Source organism: Monopterus albus, unplaced genomic scaffold (assembly GCF_001952655.1).
Source record: "Monopterus albus unplaced genomic scaffold, M_albus_1.0 scaffold88.1, whole genome shotgun sequence".
Classification (NCBI taxonomy): Eukaryota; Metazoa; Chordata; class Actinopteri; order Synbranchiformes; family Synbranchidae; genus Monopterus; species Monopterus albus.
The window spans coordinates 1,299,617-1,311,698 of record NW_018127968.1 but is presented as its reverse complement, the minus strand read 5'-3'; the positions used below and the strand labels follow the sequence as shown (position 1 = coordinate 1,311,698).

The 12,082-nt window shown below is 39.9% G+C and overlaps 1 protein-coding gene across 1 annotated transcript; it reads right to left on the bottom strand.

Annotated features, from left to right (window-relative positions):
- Positions 1–880: 880 nt before the first annotated feature.
- On the bottom strand, positions 881–6,422 carry myl1 (myosin, light chain 1, alkali; skeletal, fast). Its single transcript, XM_020607683.1, has 6 exons — positions 5,891–6,422; positions 5,013–5,040; positions 3,194–3,337; positions 2,075–2,248; positions 1,909–1,986; positions 881–1,415 (listed from the first exon to the last, which is right to left on the bottom strand). The coding sequence occupies exons 1-6, from the start codon at positions 6,017–6,019 to the stop codon at positions 1,387–1,389; spliced, it is 582 nt and encodes a 193-aa protein (XP_020463339.1). The 5' UTR covers positions 6,020–6,422; the 3' UTR covers positions 881–1,386.
- Positions 6,423–12,082: the final 5,660 nt, after the last annotated feature.

The window sequence follows — 12,082 nt, the reverse complement described above, 5'->3', positions numbered from 1 at the left end:
TTTTGAAACCTGGGATTTAGCAGAAGATGCAGCTACTCCGAAATCTGTGTGTGTTTGCGTTTGGTGCCAATTCCATGCCATTTTACCATGGATGCTACCATACCTGGATGTTTTGTTGCAATATGTGGGAGAAGAAATTGAAGAAATCTTTTTTTTGAAAATTCATTAAAAAGGCACTTCATGAAGAAATTTAACATGACCAAGAAAAAAAGTGTTATCTAGTTTCTTTTCTCTGACTCCATCTGCGATATATCCTGCCTCCTACCTAAGTGCTGCCCTCACCATATGGTTGCTTCTGTTTTTTTCTGCATTCCCCATCTCCGTGGGCCCTGTCCTCGCCTCCTGCTCCACCCTACAGCAATTGAAAATGTCAAGTAGATGTATGCAGTTTTTCTCTTGTTGATATGACACCAATTACAATAATTAATGACAATAAAAAGAGGAAAAAACTAATAATGCAGCAATGTCTTTTTTCAGATGGTGAGACACACAGTTAAAACCGTAGTTAGACATTTTGGAAAATGCATGTATTTCCTTTTGTTCTGTAATATGTAACCAGAGCCAGTCACCTGCTAACATAGCTTTGTTGAAAAGGTTAACACCTTTAAAGCTCACTACTTAACATGTTCCTACTATTTAACACTATCTAATTTGTTAAACCTGTACAAAAATGATGTAAAAATGACAAGTTGTGACTGCTAGCTGAGCTTCATATTTAATGGACAGAGAAGAGAGTGATATTAAATGTCTCTTCCAACTCTAAACAAGAAAGTGAATTAGCTTATTTTCCAAAATTATTCCTTTAATGTGCTTCTGGCTGAATAATTATACACATGACTGCAAATAGAGTCAGAAATTCAGGAATAAAATGGGAGTTTGTGAAAAGTTTATTGTGAAATTGCAGAGGATACAATAAGTTAAGACTTGGGGATAAGTTGGGTGAGGAGTGAATTCATTTTGATGGCCAGTCCTGGGCCAACCCAGCCACTTCACTGACAGATAGACAACCAGCCAGACAGACAGTAAAGTGACAGTTTGGGGGGGGGGTCATCATTATTCCACCTTCCCCTCCATCACTGTTCCACTGTGGAAACCAATGGCGATAAAAAAACAGCGATGTGATGGGAGCTTAGGTGAAGATGAGAAAAGGAACATCTTGTAGGAGGCCGGGACAGCTTCCTGAACAGCCGGAGGAGGAGAGGAGAAAAAAAGCACCATTTGGACATAAGAGGAAAAAAAAGTTTAAAACAAAAGGTTTCAGGAAATGACATCTCATAGTCCTTTGTTCCCCCTGCTTCCTCAAGTAGTACAGGAAACAGCGAGTGGATGTCGCGACACCATGGGGTCTGCATATACACGATGCTCACCACCACAGTGGCAGGGTCCTTACACAGACATGATGTGCTTGACAAAGGCTGCAGATGAAGACCAGAGCAGCACACAGAAGGACAGAAGAGAGGGAAAATGAGTGAATGAGGTATGTATTCCAATAAAGTCAATCAAATGCTAGACATGAATGTTCAAATGCAGAGCTATAAATAAGATGAAACAGCTGAGACATTGTCAACAATGTAATAAAATACAAAATACTCTATCCACTCGAGTGTAATATCTGTAGAAAGTAGAAAATTGACACCTCACTGGTAATTCCAGTGATTTAGTAAAGATGGGGAACTCATCAAACTCCAATAATGCTCAGTGGCATCTTCCCTTTTCAAATTCTGTGCTGCTCCAGAGCCAAAGAAGACAGCAAGTGTGCACAGAGTAGTACTCTCCAGCTAAACTGATATTTATGTTAAACTAGTGCAGTTACCCTTTAAAATTTCATGAAAAATTAGTATCATAGAATATAACAAATTGTTATTTTAGCATATATTGCTCATCATAACATTGTAATTTGTGGCTCACCCTCGTAGTTGATAGAGCCATTCTCATCCTCCTGTCCTGCCATGAGAACATCAACCTCAGCCTCACTCATCTTCTCTCCTGTAGGGGGAGGCAGAAAACACAATATTTATAACACACAGCGACACACATATACAGAGAAATATCCAACAAACCTGGCCTGACTCACCCAGTGTTTGCAGGACAATACGGAGTTCAGTACCCATCACTGTGCCGTTGCCCTCCTTGTCAAAGACACGCAGACCCTCAACATAGTCCTCATATGCTGCCTTGTTTGGGCTATTGACGATGAACTGGAGCATGGGCAGGAAACCCTCAAATGCTACCCTCTTGTGGGCCATTTCTGCATATACGGAGACAGAAATGACAGCCAGTTACATACTGAGGTGAACGGGCCTGGTGGGACTGAGATCACGGGCACCACATGGACAGAATCTTTGTCAAAACAACCTCCATCTCTTTTTGTTTTTCCATATTTCTATTACAGTCACAAATTCTCTATGGGTTTTGAAGGTTCGTGACTGAGCACGGTGAGGTCATTTTAGACAGATACATGTTTTATTTATTTATTTTTGATTGTTTTTCATGTATGATCCTGTGTTTTATTGATTTGGCTGTAGCAAGTACAATGTGACATATCATGGTAGTCATTAATACCATTTTATTTAAAGGTTACACAAAGCAGATTTATCTCTAACTTACGCTTGGACAGACCACATAAGAGGCACAATAATGCTTTTCCATGATTTTACTAAAAGCATATGTGATTAAAAACCTGACTAAATATTGAGTGCACAGTATAAGGATTATAAACCTTAAATGGATGGAAAAGCAGTGTTGCACTGACCTCTATAGGTCAAATCAGCCACACCAACTATCCCAGTAGGAGGTGTGCAGGTATGGACTTTGACACATGTGACCACACCCAACTGTGATGTTGCATTGCATAGTGAGTAGAGTTCAGTGGCGTACTTCACAGGGTGGGATGGTGAATACTGCAGGGTTACAATTTCAACCACTAGCTGGCAGCACATGCTAAATTTTCAGGGTAAATATTCGCCTATTTTCAATGAGCTGACTGATTTCAAAGGAAAGAAAACCAACTAATTTGATTGAGCATCACTGATTCCATCTATAAAAGCAATTACAGGTCATTTCTTTCTCCTATATATCATTATATCATCAAATTTAAATGTAATGAATTGCACTAATCATCCAAACGTTAACCTATTAAACCCTAAAATCACCACACAAATCATGACCTAAATGCCCTAAAAATATCTCTTACCTTCAGCAGAGAGGTTGCCCAAGAGTTTGTTCACCTCCTTGTTGGTGGGGTTCTGGCCCAGAGCGCGCATGAGGTCGGCGATCTGGTTGTAAGCCACCTTGCTGTCACCGACCCTGTCAAACAGACCAAAGGCCTCTTTGTAGTCTGTAGAGTGGAAGGAAGAGAGGATGGCATCACCTTAATATACAGTATCTACTCATTCTGTCATTTCATTAAATAATAATGACTTTAACTGTTGGCTCCCAAGATACCTCTTGTAGAAGTTTAAAACAAACTTGTTGTCAGTGTGCAGTTTTTAGTATTTTCATATTTGTGTAGTTTGTGTTTTTAGAATTAATTGAATTTATTATATTAATGTACTTTACCCGAGTTCACTTGGAGCATATGCAGTTCTAAATATAACAGTGGAACCAACAGTGGAGATGTTTAGTAGTGAAGCAGCCTTTAACATTTCAGAGCTTTGATTTAGCAGTGCATGTTTGATATTTATGTTTTTGAAAAATATTTCATTCATTTTATTTTCTTGCTGAATCGCATATTAATACCTGTGATGTACAATGGCAAGGATTTGTAAGTTCATTAAAATCTTTTGACGTGGGAGCACCCTGGAGGCTAAATGTTATAGTGCGTGCCACATAACCACAATGTACACAGTTCAAATCTGACTGGGTGTTGGTTCAGAATATATTTAAAAGTAGACAAAAGTATATTGTATACATAGATAACACGTCCAGCTTCAAAATGCACTTTGACTTTTAATGGTAATTAACAAAACTGTTTTGTTTTATATCTCAGCGTTTTGAAATTTGCACTTTGTGACTGTTGCACAGCTGCCAGCAGGTGGAGGCAGCTCCTCTGCAAACTGACAAGGGAAATAAGGACAAGACATCTCTATAGGTTGTGGTATTGTGGACTGCATATACTAACTCCTGCCGAGCTCCGTCACTCGTCTATTTCTGTCTCAGCTGTCTCCTTCCTTCTCTCTTTCTTTTTGTCAGCAAGGCCTGTGGGCTCTTTTAAAAGACCACCTTGGCATTTATAATCATAGCTGAGAATATGAGCCCCTCCTTTTAAAGGCAAGGTCCTCTGTGGGCGAGCTGAGTAAAAGTAGGGAGTGCTGACTGCAGCATAACATGCAGTCCAATCCAGGGCCAGCATGGACCAATAGCATGCAGGTGTTTCTTTCTATCAGACACTACGCTATCATTTCACTATTCTGCTAAATAAACCTCATGTATTTCTTCAACAGATCTCTTGGCACATAGTGTCTTATCACTGATCTTGTGACCAACAGTCTCATATCACCAGCAAGCAGACCATAAACAATCTGAGCTCAATATAAAGGCAGGTATTGTTGAATTGATTTGTGACACTTTACCCTTGTCAGTGGTGTGTGGTTAATATGTGATATAATCTAAATGCTTTTCATCCAGAGACCTGCTAATTTCTTTTACCTGCTCTAGTTGAAGGTAATAACTAGTACAATCAGATAGTGTTTGTTTGAAATAAAAGCATATAGATGTTTATCACTGGACGATCACTAGATTATGCTTTAATATATTACACACTTGATTTTTATTTATTTATTTTTTACTAGCAACGCCATTGCAAGTTGACTTTGAGCTAATGTTCACTTTTAAGGGCAGGACAAAGTATTGTTTTAATAATCTCAAACATATTAGTCTTGCATGCAGTGGTTGTTGATGGCTTTTCTGATTTGCCAGACAACGGGCCAAGAGATATTTAAGACAGATCAGTTGAGCGTTTTGGAGTGTGTTGAGTGACACGTGGTTGCAAAGGTAAGATGAGGTTTACATACCTTCAACCTGGTCTTGGGTGAATGTCAGCTACAAACCAAGACAAAGCAGCCATGTAAGTAAAAAACATACAAATGCAAGTATTGTAATCAACAACACAACCACTTTTAGACAAAAACAGTATCATATTCAGGTGTTTCCCACTTAATCTAGACTATTCAATCTGCACTAGAATAAAACGTGTCTCTTTGCCAAAATCTCCTTCACATGGTAGCACTCAATCTGTAGAGGTCCATCTTTAGCTACATTAACATGTCCACATTTGGTGTGCACTGCATTGCCATGACACATTAGTCACCACTGTTAGTCCAATCTGGAAAGCTGTGGGTGTGATCTAAACTTGGTGAGCTATCCATGGTTCTAGTCATTCCCCTCAGTCCTCTGCACAACTTTAAATGCACTCATTCAAACCTGGCTCACTTTTAACTCTGTATCCATTCATACAAATGTGACTACTGTGGTTAAGATTTTATGTATTTGGACAGTGATGTAAAAGTGAAGCTAAGTGAGCATAAAACTTAATATCCAGCTTTTGATCTCCTCTACCATTATCTGTTGTTTGGATTTGAAAGTTGAACAATTAAGAATTGTTTGTGCTGTAGATGATTTTACACCTGCAATCAAAGTTGCCACAGCAGTCCTCTATTGCTCTCACATGGTCTTTCCTTCAAATGTATGAAATAAAAGTGAAGGAACATTGCTTATTCTGCCTGGGGCCCCCTTAAAAAGTCCTCTCCATTTCGTGAACCACTGCAGTAGGTCTACTTCTGTTATGCAACTCTGAGAGTAAAAGTTAAATCCCATGTCTTCCTGAGCAGTCATCATCCCATCTCCACCCCTCCCCAAAGCAGACCACTTAATGCTTTCACGGCCATTGTACCTTGATGGCGGACAGGTCGACAGCGGGTGCAGCTTTAGGAGCAGGGGCTGGCTCGGGTGCCGGTGCCGGTGCAGCTGGTGCAGGTTCGGCCTTCTTGGCAGGCGCCTTAACATCCTTCTTTGGTGCCATTTCAGCTGATAGTAGAGCTACTTTGTTGCTGAAGCACAGACAATTCCCGGTTCGGGTGACAACACAAGGAGTGTAGCACAAAGTGGAGGGGACTCGGAGCAAGAAATCACCGTTTGGCCGTATATATATGGCGCTGTTTTCCCTCTAGACCCCCATCAGCGCTCTTCCCGTGTAACGATTGGATAGCGTGTGGGAGGGCTGTGTGATGGTGGTGGTGGTGGTGGTGGTACGGGTCCTCTCTAAACATGGAATAAAGGTCTGTGGGCCGGAATGTATTTATGACATGCATATACAATCGAAGACGAAAACATAGTAAACGACGTGGAAGGTTACTTGGGGCCACTTGTATGTCCATCGTTGCGCACTGTTACGCACAGTTTATTTACTTGAGGATGATTCAATACTCTCTTGGATAACCAACACTTATCTGCAACTACAGTCGCAAAGACTTTACTAGCATTAGAACCTGAATGGAGCACTGAAGAGAGAGAGAGAGAGAGAGAGAGAGAGAGAGAGCGTTTCTCTACTGAAGAACAGGTCCAATGTGGAGTTTATAAACTATACGCACTCCGTAAAGCTTCAGCTTTTATCTAGCAGAATTTAAAGTTTTAGTGAATGGTCAGACATGCTGGTCATATGCCATCAGCACTGTAGTATCAGTCTGTGACTCTCTGAAATTGGTTTACCTTAAACTATTTTAATATGATTACTTTATGTAACTTTATCTTTTAAGCCCAATACCCAGTCTCACATTGAGAGTGTATATCATAAGACATCATTAACCACATCAGTAAATCAAGTTTAAATGATCTGTGACTGGAGTTCTGCTGGAGTTATCTGTGGCTCCCTCTAACATTCACTGTACTTTATTTTAAATTCTAGTATAAGTCCCAAAGTTTCCATAAATTTAATTAGCCTATATTATCAGGTTGAATTTGGAGAAAATGTGTACAAAAATGCCTATAAAATGATGCACAGTACTGATATTATATATTGTATGTATATAAATGTACTGATGTAATGGTGGAGCATACTAGTTGAACATTTTATTCAGTATAAGCATAATCAAGTCTGCAGTGAAGTGCTGAAACAAATGTATAGTATATGTATCAGTGTCAAATGATGTGAAGAGTGAAAGAAGAAATAAATAAAGTGCAAGTTTTTAGAATGACAGCCTTGTATCGTAAGGACCAGCCTTTAGATGGGCAAGAAGCAGAATGGATGTCTTCGAGATCTAACAATGAGCCATTGTTTATTTCTAGTCACTGACAGTGTGTAGTGCCTGTGTACATTTTGAGGCTCTGTGTGGGGAGAGCAGTCATCAACACTCCAGGGGAAGGTGTGATGTAAAAGTACAGGGAGCTGGAGATCCAGTGGGGCTTTCAGCTGCTGATGCCAGTAACCCAGACAAGGCTAAGAGTGCAATTCTGTCTCCTTAGTCCTTGTCTATATCTGTCTCCTAGTGCCATCGGTGCAGCCCTACCCCCACCACCATGCCAAGGACCTGGTGACGGAGGAACTGCATAAATTCCCTCCACCCCCAAACCCCCTTTGCTTTCACTGCCCCCATCTCCACGAGGGCAAGCCAGAGAAAGCCTCAGTCCCTCAGCTGTCATCTAGGCTCACCGCTGGCACCCGACTGCACCTTCTCCGAGTCTGACTTCCCTTCACTCCCTCCCTCTATAGAAACTCTGCCCCGGTCCCTGCACCTGTGCTGCAGTCAAATCTGAGATCCACTATAAAATCTTAATGGATTCAACAGCATAAACAGCATAAGACATGGTGGCAGGTCACCTTGGGTAAAGAAAAAAAGAGATTGTGATTAAGTCTATTTTGCAATCCAGTGTTGCAATTAAGATTCCATGACAAATACAAAAATTACTTTTCAGACAGTTTGTTCTTTATGCAAACAATTTTCTAAAAAGCTTTATATACTGTTACTGATACATCACATTAGTAAATGATAAAGATAAATGATCAATGTCAAGCACTTTTGCATAAGTCATAGGCTATTGAAGATGTGAGGTAAGACCTTTTGAAGGGGGAAGGGGGTTTCAGCTGTACAGTACAGGGCATGGCAGTGACACATGCCGCATGAAGATCAGTTTCAGTAATGATTTTAGGTGACCACCACTGGTATCTAACAATCACTCAGATTCACAGCGAGGAAAGAGGAAGCAGAATTTAACTTTAAAAAATGTTATAAGAGAGAGGCTGTAATTTCCTGTTGATGTCTGAAGACCATTTTGGGTTGGGGTTACCAGCATTATCAAAGACATGTCATTCAAGGAGATGCCTTGCTACATCTCTTATCAGAAATGCAGTTTTCAATGCACCCACCTTGGCCAGGACTCCCTGGAAGAAAAGATTTTGTATCTCAATGGGACCTTCCTCATTAAATACAGGATAAAATAAAATAATGAAGAAAGGAGAATATTCCTTTGTGCACAATGAGCTATAGAAGCATAGCCAGTCTACCACAGTGGTGGCACCATATTAAATCCTGCATTACTGGTCCTGCTTAGTACAGAAACAACATCTAAGACAAGCCATGACTTATAACACTACTTTTGCCTTGCTTCTGTGATAAGCCATAGTAGCATTTAACAGCTGAAATGTCACCATGCAGAAGTCCAGTGTTAACGTTTTGTACAAGTTTCAAATCTGATGACACTCATTGCCTATTCAGTTAGTATAGTTTTATGCACAGTAGAGTGAAGTCAGGTAATTTAGGACACTTTTTGGTAGATTAACAAGGTCACCTACAGTTCTTAAGTCTACCGTAAGGATTATGTTTAGAACTCATTATTTGCCAAGTAAAATACTTTTCTCCAGGAAATACACACAGGAAAGAAAACAACTCTTTGGAGATGTACTTACAGTAGCTATGTTTTGAGCTAAATGCTAATATTAGCATACAGTACATGCTCACAGTGAAAATGAAAACAATTTTATTTAAAAAGAATTATGTTTACTATGTCCACCAATATAATTTTGCATGTTAGCATGCTAGGAATTGATAATAAACATGAAATTCAAAGTACAACTGCTGCTGATTTTGCAGAGTCATAAATTAAAGTATTGGACAAACTAGAAATTTTAGTTGGTGAAAAGTCAACAAATATCCAAAACCGTTGCAGTTCATCCTGAGGGGAACATGAATTTGTGTGCCAGATTTGATTACATCCAAGAGTTGCTGAGACATCTCACTTAAAATCTGAAATTTCAACCTCATGATGGTGCTAGAGGCAACACAAGAGAATGGTGTTAGATCAAAAGTCATCACTAAATCATCAAAAGTTGTTTACTGGGCACCATGAACATTTGTACCAAGAGTAGTCTATTTTAATCTGAATCGATGTGGAGGACTGGCCAAAAAGCCCACCAGTATCCTTTGAGACAAGCTGCTAGCATGGCTAGTGTAGGTGCTGTACCTCTGTAACACCCATTTTTAATGGATGTAAGGCTGAGTGAGAAAGGGATGAAAGAATGAAGCTAATATTAGTATGAGGGCTACTATTCTTACTCAAAAGGGAACACATTGCTTAAAGCTACAATATGGAGACTTAACTTAAGGTAGCACTAACATGAAACTCCAAATCAATCCACTCTGCTCCGCCCAGCACTCCCTCTCCCCGCTCCACTATGCTCTACTACAGTCTGCTACGCTCCGCCACACTCTGCCCAGCTCTTCAGATATGTGTTGTTTTGAAATTACAATAGTTGAGAATGTAACAAAACTTAATGATCAAGCAGAAAAAAAATGTCTGACTGGTGAGATGGATCAATCCTATTCAAAAGCTTTTAGAAGCTAATATCTCTGCATTGCTGCCAGTGCTGTTCAATAAGTCTGGGTTACAGGAGGCTTCAGCAGCACCTGTTCACTTTAAGACACACTTTGGTGAATAGTTCTACAACAAAAAGTTTTGGAAAAAAAAAATCACATGGTGTAGCTTTAAGATATGCAAGGTGACTAGTTAGTAACCTCTTCAAAGTTCAAACAATACTGATCCATAAATATCCTAGTTGGGACCAAGACTGTTACTGACAGCTGTCAGAGCTGTTGATATTTCTTACTTGACCTGTGTTCTTTTTTTGGCAGCCTGGTCTTCCAGTTGGCCAACATATATTTTTTTTCAAGCAATCATAGGCTTTCATTTTTCCTTTAATGTAATTAAGCCATATCCTTAATTGCTTATCAATACATAGTGGTAGAAACTAATTTTAGCACAAATATGGGTAGCTGTGTAGGCTAATATCACCTTCTGTATGCTACCTTTTATACAAAAAGGTTTTAAGTTAGACAGCATCTGTCTCCCCACAAAATGTTTACAACATTATTATGGATCTTACTTTGTGCTGGATGGTTATAAGATCAAGTGAATCATCATTGGCAACTACTGAGAAACTGGAAATGTCTAAGCACAGGTAAACACTAGTGGGATACAATAACCAGGAGTACAAAATAGAATCGAACATATGGGGTTTATTCAAATAAAGTGATATCATTAGCCATAAATGATTTTAATTTGCATGAATATTCAGGAGGAATTTTGCAGCCAAGAGAGCCATGCTGCAGGCAGCAAATGTTTAGGCCTTAGTCAACTTCATCAGCTGAAGCTTTTTTGAATCGTGACAGTTCATGGCAGATTTATTTAGCAAGCTAATATGTTTGGATCTGTCTTATCTGTGTTACCTCCTCACCCCCTACAGTAGCTTTGCCATTGCATTTCATAATATCACCTCCAGGTCTGCTTCAGGACAGGCGCTATAACTGTCCTCTCTCAGGAATGACGATGTGCCCTGAATCACAGATGCCTGCTTATTACTCTGCATCTCTTAGAGTCACCCTCCACTTCACAGTATTTTTAACTTGGATCCCAATGCAAACTCTTACTAAACAGAAGAAATGTCATCCATGTTACCAAAACTAGGACTAAAATATCAGCCCTGAAACTGAGTTGTGCAGTGAAGATTCCACCAAGAAAGGAACTGATTTACTTAAGAGTACTGTTATTCCAAGCATGCTTAATAAAATGTAAAGAATTTGTAAAGAAAAAAAAAAGAGCTCAATGTGGTGTCAAATTCCAAAGATGGCAGAGGCTCCCAGATCACTGGCGTTGTGGAGCATCATGAGGGCTGCTGTAGAGAAGGAAATGAGAAACAGCACTGATGAACTTTCTTTGCCACAACACGTGGGGCAGAGGTTGCCCAATCAGTCAACTGTAACGATTAGACAGTAGATTTTGAACTCTGGTTCTGTCCACCACCTCCCTCTTTTCAAACCCAGAGTGCTTCCTTCCTTACCCTCCAACTGTGCCAAAAGGAACGAGGCTGTAACTGAGCCTGCAGGGACAGATGGAGCCTATTTATAGTTCCTACAGGGAGGTGTGAAGTTTCTTGGGATTTCTGAGAGTGGGGGCCATGGCTCCTTAAGGGGGCTGCTGCATGTTTCCTTTCCCTCCCTTGTTCTCTCAAAAGCCCTTCACCAGCCAAACAGGGATTAGATGGGCGCGGGCTAAACAAAGCTACTCAGTGCCCTTTTTACTGGGGATACTACATCACTACAGAGGAAGGGAATCCAATACCAGCCAAAAGGGATGGTCTCCTCCTTTTTTTTCTCTAGCTGATGACTTGCTTTACCTTTAACACTCTAGAGCCAGAAGTTGCTGTTGCATTTCCAATCACACTGTCCTAATGATGCCATCACTCAAAACAAGAACGATGACGCTGTGTGTGGGTCTCCTTCTAGCTTGACAGCAGATACTGTAACACGGAATCTGGATGGGAGCAAAGCACAATTGTAATAATTACAGACTTTTCAAAAATTTATATGATTAAGGCAAAGGGCGATTAAATAGAATTTTTTAAAAGTCACACTGACAGTAAAACCTATAATGATGTATTAAGTAATGTTCATTATTTAGAAATGAACTTTCCCCTGGTCTACTGATGGTAATATGCCCCTAATACTGGTACTACTATTACATGTGTAAAATCCAACCAATGACTGCAATTACAGAATAAAATCAAACAATTGTAAAGGCTGGACAAATTGCTCTG